The sequence below is a fragment of the Hyperolius riggenbachi genome, chromosome 11 (genome assembly GCF_040937935.1).
Source record: "Hyperolius riggenbachi isolate aHypRig1 chromosome 11, aHypRig1.pri, whole genome shotgun sequence".
In the NCBI taxonomy this organism is placed as follows: domain Eukaryota; kingdom Metazoa; phylum Chordata; class Amphibia; order Anura; family Hyperoliidae; genus Hyperolius; species Hyperolius riggenbachi.
The window spans coordinates 144355108-144380120 of record NC_090656.1 but is presented as its reverse complement, the minus strand read 5'-3'; the positions used below and the strand labels follow the sequence as shown (position 1 = coordinate 144380120).

General features: G+C 45.1%; 1 protein-coding gene across 3 annotated transcripts in view; it reads right to left on the bottom strand.

Annotated features, from left to right (window-relative positions):
- Positions 1 to 24500, bottom strand: part of VEGFB (vascular endothelial growth factor B) — a 582522-nt gene extending 558022 nt beyond the window's left edge. Inside the window, exons 1-2 of one of the 3 annotated variants that reach the window (XM_068259421.1) lie at positions 24485 to 24500; positions 6943 to 7122 (exon numbers count right to left, since the gene is read on the bottom strand). In XM_068259421.1, the coding sequence (XP_068115522.1) occupies positions 6943 to 7008 (66 nt within the window). In that variant the 5' untranslated portion in view covers positions 7009 to 7122; positions 24485 to 24500. Of the gene's footprint in view, positions 1 to 6942; positions 7123 to 7301; positions 7481 to 24484 lie in introns of those variants that run through there. The other 2 variants (XM_068259419.1, XM_068259420.1) reach the window with 2 other exon arrangements.
- Between the last annotated feature and the right edge of the window lie 513 nt (positions 24501 to 25013).

Genomic DNA, 25013 nt, shown 5'->3' with positions numbered 1-25013 from the left:
GGGTGGCAGTGACAGGGGGTGATTGATGGGTGGCAGTCACAGGGGGTGATTGATGGGTGATTGATGGGTGATTGACAGGTGATTGACAGGTGATCAGTGGGTTATTACAGGGAAGAACAGATGTAAATATTGCACTGGCGAATTGATAAGGGGGGGTCTGAGGGCAATCTGAGCGTGTAGGCGGGTGATTGAGTGCCCGCAAGGGGCAGATTAGGGTCTGATCTGATGGGTAACAGTGACAGGTGGTGATAGGGGGTGATTGATGGGTAATTAGTGGGTGTTTAGGGTGGAGAACAGATGTAAACACGGCACTTGGGAGGTGATCTGACGTCGGATCTGCGGGCGATCTATTGGTGTGGGTGGGTGATCAGATTGCCCGCAAGGGGCAGGTTAGGGGCTGATTGATGGGTGGCAGTGACAGGGGGTGATTGATGGGTGGCAGTGACAGGGGGTGATTGATGGGTGATTGATGGGTGATTGACAGGTGATTGACAGGTGATCAGTGGGTTATTACAGGGAAGAACAGATGTAAATATTGCACTGGCGAATTGATAAGGGGGGGTCTGAGGGCAATCTGAGCGTGTAGGCGGCTGATTGGGTGCCCGCAAGGGGCAGATTAGGGTCTGATCTGATGGGTAACAGTGACAGGTGGTGATAGGGGGTGATTGATGGGTGATTGATGGGTAATTAGTGGGTGTTTAGGGTAGAGAACAGATGTAAACACTGCACTTGGGAGGTGATCTGACATCGGATCTGCGGGCGATCTATTGGTGTGGGTGGGTGATCAGATTGCCCGCAAGGGGCAGGTTAGGGGCTGATTGATGGGTGGCAGTGACAGGGGGTGACTGATGGGTGATTGATGGGTGATTGACAGGTGACTGACAGGTGATCAGGGGGATAGATGCATACAGTACACACGGGGGGGGGGATCTGGGGGGGGGGGTCTGGGAAGAATCTGAGGGGTGGGGGGGTGATCAGGAGGGAGCAGGGGGCAGTTTAGGGAATAAAAAAAATAGCGTTGACAGATAGTGACAGGGAGTGATTGATGGGTGATTAGGGAGGTGATTGGGTGCAAACAGTGGTCTGGGGGGTGGGCGGGGGGTCTGAGGGGTGCTGTGGGCGATCAGGGGGCAGGGGGGGGGGGGAAATCAGTGTGCTTGGGTGCAGACTAGGGTGGCTGCAGCCTGCCCTGGTGGTCCCTCGGACACTGGGACCACCAGGGCAGGAGGCAGCCTGTATAATACACTTTGAATACATTACAAAGTGTATTATACACTTTGTATGCGGTGATCCGGGTGCTAGTAGCCCACCGGCGTTTCCGAACGGACGGCGGGTTACAGCGCGAGGGGGGTGGAGCCAGTCCCCGGCGGAGGATCGCGTCACGGATGACGCGATCGCTCTGCCCATGCCCCTACAAGGACCGCCGCCTCTGGGCATGAGCTGGTCCTTACGGGACCCACTTTCCGGCCGCCCCTGTGCAGTGGGCGGTCGGTAAGTGGTTAAAAGTGGGCTTGTCTATAGATGAAACAAGTGGCGCACATTGAGACATAAGTGCTGAACGGAAATTGGTGAATACTGGAAATCTTGGCAATGGCTGTCCAAAATCTCCCGACCTGCAGCTATTTCATGTTCAACTTCCTCCAGAGATGTGGTGCCTCCATGGGAGATAAGTTCTGACCCTCTCTCACAAACCTCTATATGGGGTGGTGGGAGGAGGACCTCATCGAAACATATGTGGTACAAGAGATATATTTATGGTCTCCTTGTCATCTGGCAGGGCTCTGCAGATGACGTAGGCGATATTTCTTCAATTTCTCAATGACAATTGTATAAACCTGTCCTTCACTATGGATTGGCACTCAAAAGTAATTTCCTACTTGGATATATTGCTGAGGGATGACCCTACATCTGGTTTTCCCTTACCTGCACTTTCAGGAAAGCCTGTAGTGGTAATACAGTGTTGAGGGCAATTAGTTGTCAACCATGTCAAACAATTCGGGATATTGCTGTGGGCAGATCTGTCAAGGCAAGAGATAATTATTCCAACAAAGTGCAAGAACCTTATACAGTAAGGGCCTATTTCCACTACATGCAGATTGGATGCAGAAAACCTGACTCCAATGAATGCCTATAGGAAAATCTGCATCAGAAAAATCATGTTTAGTGGAAACCGGCACATAGGAATTCATTGGGGTCAGTTTTTCTGCAACCATTTTGCATCCAATCTGCGTGTAGTGGAAACAGGCCCTAAGGGGTCCTGACGAAGCGCCGAACATTGCGGTGCGAAATGGCTGCGCTTGTATGTCTGTATACTTATCTCCTAGAAAGGATAAGTTGCATGTTGCTATTGGAATTGTCCTTGTTTGTTTTTTTAAAGTGCAGCATTAAAGGTTTGTTTGTTTTTATACAAAGTGAATGTCACTCCGCACAGGTCAGGTGACTGATAGGGTTTATGTAATGCTGTCTGCAACAATCACTCACAATACAGGACCAATACAGGGGGCAGTAATGGTCGGATACAAGATGATACCAGTAGTGTTTCACTCAGGTGTTTTTGTTTTGTTTTTTGTTTTGTTTACAAAGTGAATGTCACTCTGTGCAGGTCAGGGGACTGATGGAGTTTATGTAATGTTATCAGCAACCATCACTCACAATACAAGACCAATACATGGGGCAGTAGTCAGTGGCGTAGCTAAGGAGCTGTGGGCCCCGATGCAAGTTTTACATGGGGCCCCCCTAAGCACTCTATACATAACAATTGATATGGCGCACCAAAACCTGCCAATGGCAACTACAGTGTCAGAGGTGCAAGAAGGAAATGGGGAGCAGTTTATTAATGATTACCACTATTCAAAGTATCTATAGAAGTGATTATTATGAGCACAGGACCAATAGAGAGCTAATACTGTGGTTGAGGGCGGGCCTATTGGGGCCCCTCTGGCCAAAGGGCCCCGATGCGGTCGCTACCTCTGCACCCCCTATTGCTACGCCCCTAGCAGTAGTGGTCGGATACTAGATGATGTCAGTAGTGGTGGAGAAGGATTATTGGGTTATGTAGTCGGTGCACTACTATGACCACTAGCAGGGCGGTCTCCAACCGCTAGCTAACGTGCACTGGACAGTGGACACAGAGAATTGCAAATAACAGTTTAAAAAGAGAACAAAAATAACACTTATGATGAGGTTTATTGTGCAAGGTACTGGACCAGCACTAGCAGTGTGGACACCTGTATCCACCAGCTAAAGTCGCTGCACCGGACAGTCACTGGATGCAGACAACTGCAATTTAACAATATCAAAAGAGAACAAAAATAACTCTTATGATGAGGAGCATTGTGCCAGATACTGGACCAGCACTAGCAGTGTGGTCTATACACACTGTGGTCCATACACACTGTGGTCCAGTGTGGTCCATACACACTGCTAGTTCTAACACACTATATTTTGACATAGATCCCCCTCCAGCATGCCAGCATCCCTGTGTTAGGCCCCTTTAAACAACTTTTCCATCACTTTCGTGGCCAGAAACAGTCCGCATAGGTTTTAGAATTCGCCTGCCCATAGAAGACTATGCCGGTTCGCAAATGTTTGCGGCAAATTCACATTCGCAAACTAAAAATGTGATGTTTGTGACAGTCTTATAGTCCAGGGCATCCTATATGGCAAAAAATACAGTAAATGCATAATACAACTAGGAATGCTTGTGTAAATAAGAACTTCTGGAGAAGCATGCAATCAATTTGATCAGACCATATCTAAAAACTCTTTGGTCATGATCATGTTCATAGGCAGGAAGTGATCACAGAAGAGCTTCACAAATCTATCAGCTGATCAAATGCATCCCCATGAGTTCCCACAGACACAAGCAGTAGAGTAGCAATAGGGGATGCATGCTACAGACCAGAGGGGCCCAGCAGTAGTCACACCTCTTACTGCTGTATTGCCTCTTCACTTTTGCTGTGGCGGTAATGTTAATTTCTATTTATATGTGCTTTAAATAGTACTGTTCACTATTGTTATTATTATTATCAAACTCTACCCCTGTGAATATCCCTGGCAGATTTTTGTGTTCCATATTATGCAATTGTTATGCATAGATTGCTTGAAAGGCAAAATGTAGGTCCAAATGGCTCATATGGCCAAGAGGTCTAAAGCTACACCACTGGACAAAAACATCCCTAATGCTGGGTACACACGGTAAGATTTTCCATGCGATTTTCCGACCCGATCGTTTTTCCGCACGATTCTGCACTTGATTCTGCGCTCAATTCTCTTATCTTCATTAGTTTTTCTTATTTTTTTCCATTCACTGCTATGAGAAATCGAGCGCAGAAATGATCAGGAGCAATATCGGACATGACGGATTTTATCAATCGGATCCATCAGTCGCACGGAAAATCATACCGTGTGTATTAGGCATAATAGTAACCCTTCCTGATCTTGCCCAATTCCCACACTTCACATCACTGAATACTCCAATTACCATCTGAAGCAGCTGCTATATTGCATTATCTAAAGTCCACATTTCCTTCTATCCACAGGTGAAATTGCAATCTTAATACAAACATAATGCAAGCACATGTGATCTTAGCATTTACGCTACATCTTCTGTGTAAGCCTCCCATGGAACTCTAACCATACCAAACATTTTCACTATAAAGCCTAGCTAAACCAGTAGTGCTCTTATTGACACCTGAAGCCACTGATAATTAGACACATGAAAGAGGGGTTGTGTTTTCAAATTCAAAAGTAATTTCAAGGTATTAAAACAATACCAATGTACTAAAAGTGTTTTTGTTTTTCTCTGTTGTCCACAATTCAATCTTTTGCTTTATTATAGATCTAATTAACAATAAAGATAGAAAACCCAACTTATGTGAAATATGGTTGTTTTCCTCAACAGAGTCATAAGACTCACCTGACTTTTCACAATATGCTCTCCTTCTCCCAAAAGTCTATATCTTTCACCAAACAAAAGCAGTAATTATGAGTAACTACTATAACAGTATATATATCAGTCCCGATGTACACAGACATGATGATGATTTCCCTACCCGAGCCCCATGTTCCTTTCAGCCACAGTACACTGAACTCTGTGTGCTTGGCCAGAAACCAAATGGCATGGCACCTGGCTAGTTGATCAGAAAATGTACCAACAAGAGCTTTTCAAAATCAGGGGCTGTATTAATAGGCAAAAACACATTTTTGGGTGGTAGGGCTCTAGATCACTCATAATTTTAAGCATAAAGGCCCGGTGCACACCAAAACCCGCTAGCAGATCCGCAAAATGCTAGCAGATTTTTAAACGCTTTTTTTTATTTTTCTGAGGTGTTTTGCTAGTGTTTTGCGGATTGCTGCTGCGGATTTCAGTGTAGTACATTTCATATATTGTTACAGTAAAGCTGTTACTGAACAGCTTCTGTAACAAAACCGCCTGGCAAACCGCTCTGAACTGCCGTTTTTCAGAGCGGTTTGCGTTTTTCCTATACTTAACATTGAGGCAGAAACGCCTCCGCAATCCAAAATCTGCAGCAGCCCGGGAGTATGAGTTTCTGCAAAATGCCTCCCGCTGTGGTGTGCACACCCCCATTGAAATGCATTACCCTAGCGTATCCGCAGCCGCAAGCGGCTGCAGAAACGCTCAAAGAGCCGCTCGGTGTGCCCCAGCCCTAAGTAAGTAAAAATAAAGTTCACTCCTGTACATAGAGTTCACAGTATTTAGCCACATTCCTTTCATGCACTTTAATATTTCAAATAACCAAGAGGTTTCAGACCTCTATGAACATGTGGTTAAAAAAAAAAAAAAAAAACCTACACACTTCTGTGAGGATGTAGTAGCCGCTAAAATGTGGTAAGCAGTAATAACATGCGTAAAGTCTAGGATATGTAAGAGCATAAAATTGCACATTATTGTCCCTAACACAGTTTAGTGAATACACCCCACAGGACTGAAAAAAGCTGTACACATCACAGTCACTAATAATATACAATATAGATCTCATCAATATACTAATACTCTAATATACAGCACGTCACAGTCACTAATATACTGTGTAAATGAACACAGCCATAGCCACAATATAGAAAAGTACATAATTATTAAAAAAAAAAAAATCACATAAACCATACATTAACATTGGAACTCATAATCATAAAAGGTAATACAAACCTATACTAACAAATAAAAGTAAAAATGTGTGAGATCAATATATACACCTAATATGCCTGGAGGTATTAGCAGAAAAAAAAACAGGTTTAGGGCCAGTGCACACCAAAAAGCGCTAGCGTAAAAGCAAACGCTTAGTGCTTTTTGAAGTGATTTTTAAGGTGATTCTAGGCATGTGCCTAGCGATTTTCTAAGCATGTCAAGCATATTCTGGAGCGTTTTGGTGTAGCGTTTTTTATATTTTGTTACAGTAGAGCTATAACTGAACAGCTTCTGTAACAAAAATGCTTGAAAAATCGCTCTGATCTAGCGCTTTTCAGAGCGATTTTCTACTTTCCTATACTTAACATTGAGGCTGAATCGCCTCAGAAATCTAAAAAATGCTGCAGGCCCAGAGTTTGCGTTTGTGGAAAAAAGTAACTGCTCTGGTGTGCACTAGCCCATTGAAAGGATTACCCAAGCGGTTTTCAAACCGCTAACGTTTTTAAAAACGCTCACGAACTGCTCTGGTGTGCACCATCCCACGTGAGCGTGCAAAAACAAACTAAAATATGAAACTTAATACGGGTGCATTTCATTAAAAATCTCATTTTCCTTACAACTAGTAAATCCACTTCTGTAAAACTGCTCATAATTCTGCTCATAGTTAGTATAACTCCGTGAGTAGCGTAATCCTAATGCTGTCAACCTTCTACCTCGTATCACTGCGTTACAAGAAACCATAATGATAAATAACCCCATATACTCGCTGCATTCCCCAAAGTCAGATAACTTACTGGAGTCACGATGCAGAGCAATAAAGCAGACAGCCACATTAGGGAACTGACCAGCACACAATCCATCTTGAATAGAAGTTCCAGGTCCTAAAAGTTGTTCTTTGAAGTCAACCCTAAATCTGAGGGGCCAGTTGTGGTGCAGCAGGAGAATTTAGATGCAGATTCATTCATATGCACGGTCTGTTCAATAGAGAGAGAAGGTAAGAGTCAGACGAGGAAAGGGAAGAGAGAGGCTAGACTAGGAAGGACGCAGTTATTTAGTTCCAAAGGGTTACCGCTGTCCAACCACCCCCAGCCTAAATAAACTTTCAAAGAGCAAATAGAGCATTCTTTCCCATAAAGAAAATAGTGAAATATACCAGGATTCACAGAAGAATGCGTGTGGATTGACCTTTTCTTTCTTCTCTGACTCTTTCATGTTCCTTTCTCCGTCTGCCCTGACTGGATCACTCTATTTTACTTCCCCTTTGTCCTCCCTTCCCTCTGTGATATATCTTCGTTGTACTAGACAAGAACTCAGGAGCCTGACTGGACCCCTAAGATAGTATAGGATAGATAACCAGATAAACGGAGAGTCGGCTTGTAGATGGGAGGGACATAGCATTTTAGAGACATAATTTACGGTAAACAAGATAAAGATTAGGAGCTGGAGATAGGAAGAGGCAGAACAGACTACTTTACCCATACCCAGTGCTTGCATCTCAGCTCAGGGATAGACACACTTTTAAAGGATACCAGAGCCAAATTAAGCTAGAGAGAAACGGGGAGCAGGCATATACTATCACCTGTCCTAAAGAGCACCACTCCCACTTTCTTTCTGCACCCTGTATCTTACCCAAAAGCCCCTCCCCGCCACCCCCCCACGCCAAGATTTATGTTGCTGGCTGGGCTGTGCGCTTCCTACAGCGCTCATACTGCCCATGATATCACGATTATCACATGCGTAGTGTGCGCCCGGCCATGGGCGCACGCTGTAGGACACACACAGCCAGGCCTGCGCTATAAAGAGGATCTCGGGGGTCTTTTAGGTAAGATGCGGGGGGCAGAGAGGAGATTGAGGTAGCAAGAATCACGGGGCGATGGAACGCAAGAACAGGAAGGAAGAAGACGTAAGTAGTACATGCGCGCAGAACCTACCGGCAAGTGAGTATTTCTTTCACCCCATCGCTGTTTGTGCGGTCACCGCTGCGTCGCATCCCTGTCGCTTTGTCGCTCCGAAAACCGGTAAAACGAGATGATTACCGTGCACAATCAATCCGCGGTATACCAGTATACCCCTGCACCCTAGCCCTCAGTATAGGTAGTCAAATGCCACCCACCCCATAGGCAGTTAGATGACTCCTGCCCCTTAGTATAGGTAGCCGCCCCAGTATAGTTAGCCTGATTACATCCCCAATATAGTTAGCTATATGACCCCTCCTCACAGTATAGGTAATCAGATGAACCCTCTCTCCAGTATAGGTATTCAGGTGAACCACATTGAGTATACTGGTAGATGGCCACAGAGGGCACCCCAACCCTAGAGTTTGTAGCAGAGGGAGAACTCACCTCTCCAGGATCTGTCTTCCTCCTACTAGGCTCTCCTCTATCATCATGTGCATTATCCAGAGGAAGACAATCCTGGAAAGGTGACTTCCCCCTATGTTTTGCACTGCTCTCTGCATAATGGCCTGCCCGGCCGTTGCTCCGCCTCTTCGCCCCTGGCTGGACATTGCCTCTCCCATTCACCCACCTGATGCTATGCCCCTTCTCCTGTGTCTCCACCTCTTTATACATAGCCCCGCCCCTCTCCCCACTGAGCTGCGAAAAACACCTCTGTCGGGGTTTCATCCATTCTGCACAGGGTAACCCGGATATCCGAACTTTTTAGGCCTATCCGACAGGATTCGGATTCCAGATAGCTGGGCCAAAATACGGATAGCTATCTGCGGATAGTTGGGCGCATAATCCGGATATCCGCGGATATCTGCGGGTATCCGGATCCGAAATACTGTAACTGAGGTGATGACGTCCTGGAGCCAATCAGAGGGCTCCCAGCAGAAGCCTTAGCAACCAATCACAGACGGGAACCCTGGCCGGCACCACCTGACCTCATTGAGCCAATCAGAGGCCTCCCAGCCTAAGCCCTGGCACCCAATCACAGAAAGGAACACTGGCCAGCCCCCCTGTATAATAAGGAGGGCTGCCATGATGAGACAGATCGTCCTGACTTGCTGAATGCACACTGAGAGACATGCTCCAGTGCTGGTGCCCTACAAAGGGCTGTACACAGTTATAAACCTAAAGCTGTTAATTGATTAACCCCTTCACTACTATCACTACTCTATAGTTAAATAGTTAATTAGCTTGATTGATGTCTCATAGTGTGACAGTTAGAGTGTGTGCTGCTGGGTCAAGGGCTGTACACAGTGATAAGCTGTTCAGTGATTAACCCCTTCAATATCACTACACTATAGTTAAATCATTCATTAGCTTGATTGATGTCATAGTGTGACATTTAGAGTGTGTGCTGCAGTGCTGCTGCAGCGGCTATGTGTCTGTGTGTGTGCTGTGCACACACCAGGCCAGCTGCTGCCTGCCACGTGCAAACACGTGCAAAGTGCAAACACATGCAAAGTGCCACGTGCAAACACGCGCAAAGTGCCACGTGCAAAATGCAAACACGTGCAAAGTGCCACGTGCAAATGTGCAAAGTGCCACGTGCAAAGTGCCACGTGCAAACATGTGCAAAGTGCCACGTGCAAACACATGCAAAGTGCCATGTGCAAAGTGCAAACACATGCAAACACGTGCAAAGTGCCATGTGCAAAGTGCAAACAAGTGCAACGTGCAAAGTGCCACATGCAAACACGTGCAAAGTGCCACGTGCAAAGTGCCATGTGCAAACACGTGCAAAGTGCAAACACGTGCAAAGTGCCACATGCAAACACGTGCAAAGTGCCACGTGCAAAGTGCCACGTGCAAAGTGCCACGTGCAAAGTGCCACGTGCAAACACATCCAAAGTGCCACGTGCAAAGTGCCACTTTGCACGTGGCACTTTGCATGTGTTTTCATGTTGCACTTTGCACGTGGCACTGTGCCAGTGCTTGCACATGGCACTTTGCACGTGTTTGCACGTGGCACTTTGCACGTCTTTGTACTTTGCACGTGTTTGCACGTTGCATTTTGCACGTGGCACTTTGCACATGTTTGCTCGTTGCACTTTGCACTTTGCACGTGGCACTTTGCACTTGGCACTTTGCACGTGGCACTTTGCACTTGGCACTTTGCACGTATTTGCATGTGGCACTTTGCACATGGCACTTTGCATATGGCACTTTGCACGTGGCACTTTGCACTTTTGACACAATGGGCCTGATTCACAAAGCAGTGCTAACAGTTAGCACGCTGGTGAAAAGCCCTTTATCACGCCTAAACTCAGTTTAGGCATGATAAGTTTAGGTGTGATAAGTTTAGGCATGATAAGTTTAGGTGTGATAAGTTTAGGCATGATAAGTTTAAGCACCAACTGCGTTAGCACCGCAGTGCACAGCTGATCAAAAGTTTTGCGCTAGCAAAGTCTGGTGCACTTTGCATAAAGTTTAATGGCACTGCTTTGCGTGCGGGACTTTGCACGCTATCTATACTTATCTAAACTTAGCATGCCTAAACTTATCACACCTAAACTTATCACACCTAAACTTATCACGCCCAAACTGGCTTTTCACCAGCGTGGTGCAATGGTTATCACGCCTAAAGGGCTTGATTCACAAAGTGGTGCTAACTGTTAGCACGCCTGTGAAAACCCCCTTAGCACGTCTAAACATGCTTTTCGCGCATAAATCTTTACGCGCGCAAAACTTTATGCGCGTAAAACTTTACGCGCGTACTGCACAGAGCGCAGGGCGCACCACGCGAAGTGCCAATTAAAGCCTATGGGACTTAGTGCGCGTAAAACTTTGCATGCGTAAAACTTTCAGAAACAGCGCGATCATTGTGAGTCTCCCAGCCTCCTACTGCTTCCTGTAAGCGTCCTTCCGGTCGCTTACAGGTCGCATGTAAACATACTCACTGTGGCCATCTTGTGTCCAAATAGTAAACTACACCCTAATGCATTTTACACATACAAATAAATTGTTTTACATAATAAATTAACTCATTACCTCCCACACTCCCCAATTTTTTTTTTTGCAATTTTTAAAAAAAAATATATATATATACAATAAAAAAAAAAACATAAATAGTTACCTTAGGGACTGAACTTTTTAAATATTTATGTCAAGAGGGTATAACACTGTTACTTTATAAACTACGGGCTTGTAATTAGGGATGGACACAAAACTGAAAAAAATGCACCTTTATTTCCAAATAAAATATTGGGGCCAAACATTGTGATAGGGACATAATTTAAACGGTTTTATAATCAGGAATAATGGGCAAATAAATTTCATGGGTTTTAATTACAGTAGCATGCATTATTTAAAAACTATAATGGCCGAAAACTGAAAATAATAATTTTTTCCCACATTTTTTCCTATTTTCCCCATTAAAACACATTTAGAATAAAATAATTCTGGGCATAATGTCCCACTTAAAGAAAGCCTAATTGGTGGCGGAAAAAACAAGATATAGTTCATTTCATTGCGATAAGTAATAATAAAGTTATAGACGAACGAATGGACGGAGCGCTGAAAGGTGAAAATTGCTCTGGTGGTCAGGGGGTAAAACCCCTCAGTGGTAAAGTGGTTAAAAGTGGTTAAAAACAGTTTTAAAAAGTTTGTTTATAAACAAATAAAATGGCCACCAAAACAGGAAGTAGGTTGATGTACAGTATGTTCACACATAGAAAATACATCCATACATAAGCAGGCTGTATACAGCCTTCCTTTTGAATCTCAAGAGATCATTTGTGTGTTTCTTTCCCCCTGTTCTCATGCACTGAAGTTTCAGGCTGCTTGTTTCTTCCTGCAAACAGCTTTGCCCTTGTCTGTAATTCTTCAGTATGTGAAAGCCCAGCCAGCTCAGAGGACGATTTATCCAGCTTGTAAAAGATAAGAGAGAAGAGAGAAGCTGCTCTAATCCTAAATAACACACAGGCAGTGTGCATAGAGGGGCCTGGAAGGGGGAGTTCATAGCAGAACCACAACACTGAAGAACTTGGCAGCCTTCCAGACACAGGCCGACAAGTCTGACAGGGGAAAGATACATTGATTTATTACAGAGACTGTGATAGTAGAAAGTGCTACAGTAAGCCAGAACAGATTAGAATAGCTTTTGGAACTTGTAGGATGATAAAAAACAGGATGCAATTTTTGTTACGGAGTCTCTTTAAAGCAATATAAAGGGCCCTTGCATTTTTTGTATCCAGATATCCGAATCCGGCCGGATATCCCGGATACTGGGATCGGAGATCCTATTCGGATCCGGATTGGAAAATTTTGAACTCTGATATCCGACCTGAATCAGATATCTGGGTATCCAGATCCGAATGAGTTCCAGATAGTGAAAAATGGTATCCGAGCACCACTGTTCTGCAGTACAGCCCGCACCCACTGGGTGGGAGGGAGAAGTAGAAGTAGGTACATGTAGGTAAATGGGTGATAGTGAATGGAAGGTTTATCATGTCATGTATGGAGGAGAGGAGAACTTGTAAATAAAGGGAATCCAATAAATCATTGAGTGGATGCTTTCTTATGGAATGATAATGATATTGAAATGTAAGTTTTAATGCCTAAAGCAATGCACAACTTTTGCTCTGTAGTAGTTCAGCTTTTTTCTCTAGCTATTATACTGTGGAAGGGTGGGAGGCTGAGTAATACTGTATGGGGGCACATCTGGCTTTTATACTGGGGAGAAGGGGGGCTGCATAATACTGTACGGGGGCACATTTGGCTATTATACTGGAGAGAGGGCTACCTAATACTGGGGCACATCTGGCTGTTACTGTTAAAGGGCTGCCTAATACTGGGGGAAAATTTGGATATTACTGGGCAGGAGGGCTGCCTAATACCCCCTGTTGTAGGCTATCAAATGGGTCCTCAGCCCATCTGGCGGAGTATTAGGCTATCTAATGGACCCTCAGCCCATCTAGCTATCTACCCTGGGTAGGGTACATCTGACAATCTATGCTAGAAAGGGGTGCTACCTAATACTGAGGGCAAATCTAAACTGGGATCTTCCTAATACAGGGGGCACATTTGCTAACTATACAGGGACAGGCACTACTGCTTTAGAACCTTGTCCCGGGCCTGGGTGGGGTTACATACCAATATACAGCTACAGTGGGATGCGAAAGTTTGGGCAACCTTCTTAATCATCATGATTTTCCTGTATAAATCATTGGTTAGTACGATAAAAATGTCACACAGTGATATTTCAGAAGTGAAATTAAGTTTATTGGATTTACTGGCGGTAAGCCCAAGCTGAGCTCGGGCTATGCCGCCGGAAGGCACTGCTCAGGCCCCGCTGGGCCGATTTGCATAATTTTTTTTGCTACACGCAGCTAGCACTTTGCTAGCTGCGTGCGCAATCCGATCGCCGCCGCTACCCGCCGATCCGCCGCTATCCGTCGCGCTGCAGCCGCCCCCCCCCCCCCCCAGACCCCGTGCGCTGCCTGGCCAATCAGTGCCAAGAAGCGCTGAGGGGTGGATCGGAGTCCCCTTTGACGTCACGGCGTCGAGGACGTCGGTGACGTCATCCCTCCCCGTCGCCATGGCGACGGGGGAAGCCCTCCAGGAGATTCCGTTCTTTGAACGGGATCTCCTGATCTCCGATCACCGGAGGCGATCGGAGGGCCTGGGGGGATGCCGCCGAGCAGCGGCTATCATGTAGCGAGACCTTGTCTCACTACATGAAATTTTTTTAAAAAAAAAACGGCTTTGCTGCCCCCTGGCGGATTGTTATAAACCGCCAAGAGGGTTAAACAAAATTAGGCAGGTGCATACATTTGGGCACCACAAAAAAGAAATAAAATTAATATTAAGTTGATCCTCCTTTTGCAGAAATTACAGCTTCTAAACGCTTCCTGTAGGTTCCAATGAGAGTCTGGATTCTGGTTGACGGTATTTTGGGCCAATCCTCTTTACAAAACATCTCTTGATCATTCAGGTTTGATGGCTTACGAGCATGGATAGAGACTCTGTAACATGAAAAACATCCCCTGGGGGGTACTCACCTCGGGTGGGGGAAGCCTCGGGATCCTAATGAGGCTTCCCACGCCGTCCTCTGTCCCACGGGGGTCTCGCCGCAGCCCTCCGAACAGCCGGCGACTGTGCCGACTGTCAGTTCAATATTTACCTTTGCTGGCTCCAGCGGGGGCGCTGTGGCGACTTTCGGCACGGAAATAGACGGAAATACCCGATCTCCGTCGGGTCCGCTCTACTGCGCAGGCCCCCCGAAACTTGCGCCTGTGCAGTAGAGCAGACCCGATGGCGATCGGCTATTTCCGCCTACTTCGGCGCCGACAGCCATCAGAGCGCCTGCGCAGGAGCCAGGAAGGTAAATATTGCGTCACCGCTGTACGGAGGGCTACAGCGAGACCCCCGAGGGACGCAGGACGGCGTGGGAAGCCTCATTAGGATCCTGAGGCTTCCCCCACCCGAGGTGAGTACCCCCCAGGGGCCGTTTTGTCGTTACAGTTCCTCTTTAACGCACACCACAGATTTTCAATTATATTCAGGTCTGGGGACTGAGATGGGCATTCCAGAACGTTGTGCTTGTTCCTCTGCATGAATGCCTTAGTGGATTTTGAGCAGTGTTTAGGGTCATTGTCTTGTTGAAAGATGCAGCCATGGCGCAGCTTCAGCTTTGTCACCGATTCCTGGACACTGGTCTCCAGAATCTGCTGATACCGAGTGGAATCCATGCATCCCTCAACTTTGTCAAGATTCCCAGGCCCTGCACTAGCCACACAGCATGATGGAACCACCACCATATTTTACAGTAGGTAGCAGGTGTTTTTCTTGGAATGCTGTGTTGTTTTTCCTCCATACATAACGCCCCTTGTTATGCCTAAATAACTCAATTTTAATTCCATCAGTCCACAGCACCTTAGTCCAAAATGAAGCTGGCTTGTCCAAATGTGCTTTAGCATACCTCAAGCGGCTCTGTTTGTGCTGTGGGCGGAGAAAAGGCTTCCTCTGCATCACTCTCGCATACAGCATCTCCTTGTGTAAAGTGCGCCGAATGGCTGAACGATGCACAGTGACTCCATCTGCAGCAAGAAGATGTTGTAGGTCTTTGGTGCTGGTCTGTTGGTTGACTCTGACTGTTCTCACCATTCATCGCTTCTGTTCAGTGGCGTAGCTAAGGAGCTGTGGGCCCCGATGCAAGTTTTACAATGAGGCCCCCCAAGCACTCTATACATAGCAATTGATACGGTGCACCAAAACCTGCCAATGGCAACTACAGAGTCAGAGGTACAAGGAAGGGATGGGAAACAGTTTGTTAATGATTACCACTATTCAAAGTATCTATAGAAGTGATTATTATGAGCACAGGACCAATAGAGAGCTAATACTGTAGTTGAGGGAGGGCCCTTCGGGGGCCCCTCTGGCCCAAGGGCCCCGATGCGGTCGCTACCGCTGCACCCCCTATTGCTACGCCCCTGCTTCTGTTTACTCAAGATTTTTCTTGGTCTGAAACTTCGAGCCTTAACTTGAACTGAGCCTGTGGTCTTCCATTTCCTCAATATGTTCCTAACTGTGGAAACAGACAGCTGAAATCTCTGAGACAGCTTTCTGTATCCTTCCCCTAAACCATGATGGTGAACAATCTTTGTCTTCAGGTCATTTGAGAGTTGTTTTGAGACTCCCATGTTGCTACTCTTCAGAGAAAATAAAAAGAGGAGGGAAACTTACAACTGACCCCCTTAAATACTCTTTTCATAATTGGATTCACCTGTGTATGTAGGTCAGGGGTCACTGAGCTTACCAAGCCAAATTGGGTTCCAATAATTAGTTCTAAAGGGTTTGGAATCAATAAAATGACAACAATGTCCACATTTATGCACCTGCCTAATTTTATTTAAACAATTATTGCACACTTCCTGCAAATCCAATAAACTTAATTTCACTTGTCAAATATCACTGTGTGTGTCTCCTATATGATATATTTAACTGACATTTTTTATAACAACCAACGATTTATACAGGAAAATCATGACAATTAACAAGGTTTCCCAAACTTTCGCATCCTACTTTATGTATGGATAGTATATTGTATATATTACATGTATATGTATATATAATATGCATGTAATAAATATATGTATATGTCGGAAAGATACGTAAAGAGAGCACTTGTCTTGCACAGACTGGCCGCGACTGGCAGAACTTACAGGACCTGGTAGCGGAGCTGGAGAAGACTGAGGACGGCGGCATGGGAGTGATTCGTGCACATGGGGCTGGAGGAAGTCCCAGATATGTATAAAACTTTAATTTTATAGCGGCTCTGGTTTCCTTTAAGGGCCCTTTTCCACCAGCGCGTTTGCGCTGGCTGAATCGTGAAGTCGCAAACCGCTAGCGATTTTACAATCGCAACGGTTTGCTTTTTATCATAGGAATCGCGGTAGGTCATTTCCACTACCGCGATTCGTTTTTTACGCGAACGTGCGGCGGAGCGATATTTGCCGCGATTTTGCTATGCAGTGCATAGCATAGCAAAATCGCGGCCGCAAAACGTCGGGGAATCGCCGGTTTTGCGATTCAGCAATCGCTAGCGTTCAGCGTGAACGCTAGCGACTGCAGGTGGAAAAGGGCCCTTAGGCTGCTTTGGCCTGCTGCTAGATCATTGTGTTTATTGCCTTGCTTATCTGGCAATCGGTTCTTTGTTCCCTGTTCCTGGTCATCTGATTTCCTGATATCAATCTGCTGCCTGTCTGACTATTCTTTTGTCTGCTGTTGAATTATTTGATATTCTGGTTTTTATTCTATGCCTGTCTGAATATGCTCTTGCATGCCATTTGTATGTTCATGTACATATTGTGTGGATTTGTGCTTTATTCGCCTGGTATTTACAGTAGTTAGCTAGTTAGGATTGTGATTTGTGGACCACTGTGTGTGCTGGCTGTGTTGTCGTATGTATATATTTGTTCTATGTACTTTATATATTGCACTTTAGTTAATAAACACATTGCTCGAATTATAATTCATGGTTCGGACCTCAGTATTTTCTGCAAAGTAACATATACAGTGAAACGTGCAGTACATGAAAAGTATACTTCACTGCAACTGAATATTCGCACGTTGTTCGGTAACGCACTGCATGCCTTATTTGAATTAATTCCACCACACCCCACTGCTAATTCGACTGTGTAAACCTACCATTACATTAGAATAGCATGTTTGCTATGGGATTATATTGTTCAACCAACGAAACGTGTGACTGTGAAAGAAGCCTAACTTTTTATTTTCTATCTCTTGATTCAACTATCTAATTTACAATCTATAGGAAGGAGGCATATGGTGTTATTTGCTTTTTACTCTGTAACTGTTTAATGTTACTATAATACAATCTTATCAGTCAATGTGCAGAAAGATGGCAAAAGTGGGCAAATGTATCTTTTTTTTCTAAACCTAATGGTTTTTGTAATTTGTGTTTCATATTCTTTATTTGTTCAAAAAAGTTTTAATAAATTACAATAAGTAGAAATAAGAAACATGAGATAACATGTTTCTTTATCCAGTTTAAAATCTTAGCCCATCCAGTAAATCCCTTACCCCAACATCATCTCACCTCCCCGTCTCCTCCATACATGCCTGGCCCATCTCCACCAGATCCCTTACCCCAACATCATCTCACCTCCCCGTCTCCTCCATACATGCCTGGCCCATCTCCACCAGATCCCTTACCCCAACATCATCTCACCTCCCCGTCTCCTCCATACATGCCTGGCCCATCTCCACCAGATCCCTTACCCCAACATCATCTCACCTCCCCGTCTCCTCCATACATGCCTGGCCCATCTCCACCAGATCCCTTACCCCAACATCATCTCACCTCCCCGTCTCCTCCATACATGCCTGGCCCATCTCCACCAGATCCCTTACCCCAACATCATCTCACCTCCCCGTCTCCTCCATACATGCCTGGCCCATCTCCACCAGATCCCTTACCCCAACATCATCTCACCTCCCCGTCTCCTCCATACATGCCTGGCCCATCTCCACCAGATCCCTTACCCCAACATCATCTCACCTCCCCGTCTCCTCCATACATGCCTGGCCCATCTCCACCAGATCCCTTACTTCTTCCTGGGCGTATTTCCACAACTTCTAATCTTTCTCTCTCTGCCTTGAAGCAGCACAGCATGTGCAATCAATGGGCCTAACCCCTGCCATCATTGCTATAGAGGCCATAGCTTTTAAAATATGAGATAATATACCTTAATCCCTTTAGCTCTAGGGTAAAAAAGGTGGGTTGGGGGTATCTGTTATCCTCCTGTGGATGCAGTTTAAGATAAAAAGAAATAAGTTTAAAGAGCAAGAAGAGCAAGAGCAAGAAGAAAAAGAAGAGAGGAAAAGTAAAAGTAAAAAGTACTTCCCTCTTCTCCCCTACACAATGATGGTGACTATATTCTTTAATATCCCCATACTTCCCACTCTATATTACCGGCTATGTTACTCCCCCCTGTCCTAGGTCTAGGGCCATCCAAACCCCCCTTGTTCTCCTCATACAATCTTTCATATTCATCAGAGTTGATGAATTCCATCCACCTTTCCCACCGCCGATCCTCTCTGCCATGTATTATAAATGTCAGCTCCACCATTCTTTGTAGCGCCTGCATACCAGGCGACAATGGAGGAGCAAAGAACAGACTTTACACTGCCACCATTGAGTCTGTTCTTTGCTCCTCCATTGTCGTCTCAAGCTCCAGAAAGTAATAAATGCCGCAGAGAGGATCATCGGTTCACCCCTACTGCCTCTGGACCTCCAACACACCTCCAGACTGTGGTCTACAGCAAAAATACGGAACGACCCCACTCACCTTGGCAGTTGCTACTTTAACTGCCTGCCATTAGGCCGCCGATACAGTGCCATCATAATACTCTAAGGGCTTGATTCACAAAGCCGTGCTAACTGTTTAGCATGGGTGTGCTAAACAGTTAGCACGTGAAGCGCCGTACGCGACTTTTGCGCACGTAAAGTGCCGCGAATCGCGCGATCGCTGACTTTTGCAATTTGCGCGCGCAAAAGTCCGTGAACGGCACTTCACATGCTAGCTGTTTAACTAAACAGTTCGCACGTCTTTGTGAATCAAGCCCTAAGTGTGTGATCAGCCAACACCCCTGAGGGATACTAACATTTTGGAATATATGGGAGCCATGGTGTAATAGCTAGGGGGTTATCTATAAGATTCTGGTCCAGGGACACCCACTGCTTAGTTCACCATTCCTGCACCAGTCCGCTATTCTCCTGAGGACCTCAGCAGTATAGCATCTGTGTGGGTCAGGGACTACCAGCCCGCCTCTGTCTTTTGGTTGCGACAGTAGTGAAGATTTTAACCTCGCCATCTTTTTCTGTCAGACAAACCCTATAAAACCCCTCCTTACTCCATCTAGGTACCCCCTGGGCAGGGGGACAGGGAGAGCCTGGAAGACATACAGTAGCCTCAGCAGGATATTCATCTTTAGGACGATGATCCTTCCAAATCATGAGAGTTTAAACCTACTTCGCTTGTTTAAATATTGCTGTAAGTTGGTCAAAAGAGGATGTTAATTTAATCTTACCATGTCAGGGATGTTAGCCACCAATCTTATACTCAGGTATTGTAGAGACTTCGTAACCCACCTGAAGGGGAAATATATCTTTAAATTATCTGTATCTTCTCCTTTTAGTCCTATTGCCAATGTCTTGCACTTGTCCCAGTTTATTTTTAAGTTAGATACCTTACCATAGTCCTCGAGCGCCTTGAGCAAGTTAGGCAATGTCAATCTGGGTTTTGGTATATACAAAAAGGAAGTCGTCAGCATAGGCAGCAATCTTATGTTCTGTCATCCCTATCCTTACACCCAAAATATATTTTTTCTAACGTACTGTTCTTAGGAACAGTTCCAATGTGAGGACAAATATTAAGGGAGATAAGGGGAACACCTGCCGGGTGCCATTAGCTATCTCAATAGCGTGCGAGAGAACTCTATTTACCTTAACCCTAGCCAACAAGGCCTTATACATTGGTAAGACCCATGACCTCATTGTAAGGATTCCTCCTGTGGCGTGTTCTGTCCGTTGTGGTGGAGCCGCAAACGGACAGTTCTGTCTTGTCTGCCGCATTCGGTTGTGCATTCGCAATGAGTCACATTGTCATTTGCAATTGCCCTGCAGTCCTGGGCAGTTCAGTGTCATCATTCCACCAATTGCTTACTACAGCTGAGCTGCTGCCAGATAGCCCTGGATTTCCTGCAGGCATGTTGTTACATAATACTGCATGTATTTCCTATGGGAGTCCTTTGCATTCACAACCAGCTAGCAAATGGTGATCAAGCCAGCTCAGGATTGAATGATTACCATTCAGCTGTGTGGAGATTTGCATGCTTGCATCCATTGGTTGATGCCGGCATAAGTCTGTCTCCCCTTTTAGACCTCGCCCATCATATCGATCACTATGCTGGTCTGCTGGGCACTGTGCTACTCTGTATAGTTCTGTTATTGTAGTTCAATGCGAGCTTATTGCATGTGCTTTAGCTAGTTCTTGATAAATATATATGCAGACTTGCTAATATATATTTATCCATTAGTTGAGCCGTTTATTATTTTTCTGTATTATTGCTTATTGTCTAGTTTCCATGCCTGATGGACGTTCATTGCATCCGCGGTGGGTCAGTGAAGTCCATTATCCTGATAGCTTGGATTCTGCCATCACCACGTTGGTGACTGGTAGTATTCCTGATATTCTAGTTCTGGGAACATAACTATAGGCTGCAGTTGCCATTAGTTATTTTCTTTCCTGTAGTTTTGTCTGTGTGGATGCTTGCTGGTGATTGTTGTTAGCCTGCCTGCTTGCTCTGCTGCTGTGGATGTGACTGTGAGCTGTGGTTGCTACTAGTTACGCTCCAATCTAGTCCTGTCTTGTATCTGTCTGAATGCTTGCTATCGCAAGGGCAGCGCAACATTGCACTGCGCTGCCATTGTGTCTTATTTGTAGTGATATCGGAAGCCCAGAGCTGCAGTTGCTCTGGGCAGCCTGTGTAGCCTCTTCCATTAACCACTTACTCCACTGCTACAGTATATCTACGTCAGCTGTGGCACCCTACAAGCCACAATGACGTAGATATACTGACTTGTTTGAAGCCCTGCTGTGCATGATCGGGTGTGCTTCAGAGTGCACCCCCCGGCACTGTCAGCTGCATTACTAACTGGCAAAAGGGAACATGTTCCCTTATAGCCAGTTAGTCCACCCCCCCCCCCCCTCCCATGAACGATCGCTGCAGTAGTCAACTGCAGCGATCCTTCATCTGTCCCCCTCTGTGCATAAGTAGTTTAAAAAATCCTCAAGCAAGCAGCCTCACTCACCTTACCTCGTTCCTGCAACTATCCTGAAGCCCGTGCCTCCGATCCCCACTCTGCAGTCAGCCCCGTTATGCCGAATATCCTGGTCCCGGCTTGATGACGTCATCAAGCCGGGCTTCAGGATAGTCGCAGGAACGAGATAAGGTGAGTGAGGCTGCTTGTTGGAGGATTTTTCGAACTATTTATGCACGGAGGGGGCTGCCTGATGGGGGGGGAGGGCATCTGGCTATCGATCCTGGGGGAGGGGGTATTTAAGAGGGGGGATGTTAAGATCACTGGGGGACATCTAGCAAACTGGGGGGGGGGGGTCTAATAGTAAGGCACATCTGGTTACCCTGGGGGGATAATCTAATACCGGGGGCACATTGGCTATGATGGGGGCCGGTGCTAATCCTGGGGGGCATATCTGGCTAAAATGGGGAAATGCTGATCCCAGGGGCACATCTGGCTATAATTAGGGGCACTATCCTTAGGGGGGCATCTGACGATCTATGCTGGGGGTGACAAATGCAGGGGACACATCTGACTATACTGGGGGGGCTTATATTGGGGACATATCTGACTATCCTGGGGGTCTGATACTGGGGACACATCTGGCTATCTATTCTGGGGGACATAATACTAGTGGCATGGTTTTTATGACAGTAGCACTTTTTATTTTTAAGCTGGAACCGATAAAAACTGAGAAATCATGCATTTTTAATTTTTTTCCTCTTTTTTCCCATTAAAATGAATAGAAAACAACTATTTTCTTAGTACAAAATACCCCCCAATGAAAGCCTAGTTTGTCTTGAAAAAAATGGTATATAGATCATTTAAGTGTCATATGTAGGGATAAAGTTATTGCTGATTAACTAGGGTCATGGCTAAAACATCAAAACGGCTCTGGTCCATAAGGGGGAAACAAGGTTTGGATGCAAGTGGTAAATCAGCTACCAGTCTCTGGGTGGTCTCTGGGTGGTCAAAGTTTAACCCCCAAGCATTACAACTGTGATTTGTAAACAGACAGTATTGCTTATGCACACAAGCATTACACTCATATTCTCCCCCAATCCTATATGCGATAATACCACTCCTATAAATTCCCATCTGACCCTGTCAAATGCTTTCTCAGCATCTGTAGATGCCACAGGGTCAGTTGAGGATCCAGCCCACTGAATCACATTGCTTGATCTAAGCGTGTTGTCTCGGGCCTCTCTTCCGTGTACAAACCCAATCTGATCGTAGTGCACCAACTCTCTCAGACTTGGTGACAATCTGTTTTCCAGTATCTTTGCAAAGACCTTTAGATCTATATTTATTAAGGATATAGGTCTGTAACTAATGCAGGAGTTAGGGTCCGTCCTTCTTTCAAGATCACTGATATGTGAGATTCCAATGATTTGTGGCCAAAGTTACCCCTGGTCTTATGTTTTACACTTAGTGAATTCAATGCTCTTAGCCAGTAGGGTTCCAATATGTCCTTGTATTTTCTGTAATAGTCTAAAGAAAAGCCATCAGGCCCTGGGGCATTCCCCCTTGGCATCTGCTTTACTGCCTGGGTCAGTTCTTCCTATGTGATCAATTCTTCCATTCTACTGACATCTGTGGAATCTAATCTCCCCATGCCACATAATCCTCCATTCTTCCCCTGCCCCGCCTCCCCTCCAATCCTCTGGAGTGGCCTTCCTCTATTTTACATAATTTTACATAGTAGTCTTCAAACATCCTAGTCAGTGATTTGTTCCTATAGTCCATGCAATCCAACAACAAACAAGAAATCCTTGCGCTCCAATCCAGAGTGAACCAGAGATCACAGTCACTTGGATAGTGTACTGGTTAAGGGCTCTACCTTTGACATGGGAGACCAGGGTTCGAATCCTGGCTAGGTTAAGTACCTATTCAGTAAGGAGTTCAAGGCAAGACTCCCTAACACTGCAGGGTGGCCTCTTGAGCGCGTCCTAGTGGCTGCAGTCCAACAGGAGAAAAGCCGCTATACAAATGTTTGGATTATTATTACTTTCACAATTCTCTTTGTCCTTATTCCTATGCACTGCACTGCTCCAGTCTTTAGGGTAATGTATACAGATCTAGGCAAAAAAGGAGCTCTCCATAGTGCATTATCATAAGGTAGAAATGTATTTGCAAGACAATTTTGTACTTACAAAATAGGCAGTTAAAATTTGCGTATCAGCGGTGAGGCGAACCGCTACACATCCTGGCATAAGATAGCAATGCAATATGTGAGAGGGAGACCTTCTGGATCTTTAAAATGGATGCACTGAGCCCCAACGGTCTCAATGAGGGCCTAGAGATCTCAACATATTTATAATTAAGACTGCATATAAACTCGAAACTCCATGCTTTATTATGTTAACCAACCATTTTTCTTTCCTCTTCTCCTGCACCGTGCCCCACTTTCCCTTAGCAGACATCAATAGATGAGGGTGGTGAGTGCCACATAAGAGTACTACATAAGTTAGGAATAGTCCTTAGTAAGTTTAGAGTTCTTATAAGATAAATTCCAGATAAGGGTTTTTTATTTTTTGGGGGGTTTTTTTGGTTCATGTGAGCATATTGATGTAAACATGTTTATACACATGGCCAGAACCATTTGATCATGTTAACGCACAGCCTATCCTGGTATATGTGCTAGTAGTGTTAGGCAGGTTGTGACTACGAGTTAATTCAGCCAGTATTGCTGATTAGTGTTACCCTATGATGGGAAATAATGTCTACACATGTGATCTGGTTTAACTTTCAGGTTTAACTTTTTGGTTTCATGCCACCAGCAGTGTTCTATGCATTTGAAGCTTGTCGCTAATGTTGTTATTATCATTGGTACATTATTGCTGTAACAACATTATTCCATTCTTAATATTATCATCATTATCATGTATATTTTAATTTTAATTTTATCATCCATCACCATCCTTCTTTTATTTATGTTTTTTATAAAGCACTAGCAATAAAGGCCCGCCCGTTAAAAAACGGGCGCTAGGTCACAGCCGCTACCCAAAAGCCCCCCCCCCCCCGCAATGCGCACACATTCCCCACCACTTGCGCATTCCCCACCTTTGTCTGAAGTATATGCACACAGGGAGCTGCTTGCTTGGAAGTTGGAAAAAGCGGTTATTTCCCACAATGCAATGAGAACCTCTTTGAACCACACACAGCAAACTGTCAGATCCGGCCCTGTGTCCTATCTGCCCTGGCTGCGCACATGCTCAGTACTAAAAAGCCAGGGACACACAACCATTCAGTTGATGACGCAGGGACACTTGCATTTTATTGTATAGGATGTGCACATTTTTTATACTAGCATATAAATTTATGTAATTAATTCATATGGTAATGGTAGACTGTCCACTGTAGGACACAATTTTTATGCAAACTAATGCCATTTTTATCTACTATTTTTATTGTTTTTATTGTCTTTATATGGTGAAAATATGGCACATTTTAAAAGTGTCAGATATCTAAATGTCTATCTATACATGCATAACTTTCAATACATCTTGTAATGAAATTGTTTTAAATCAGGAGCAAACGCGCTGTGTCCGAATTGTCAGAAGCTGCTCCCATTGTACGCACTGGCAACAGC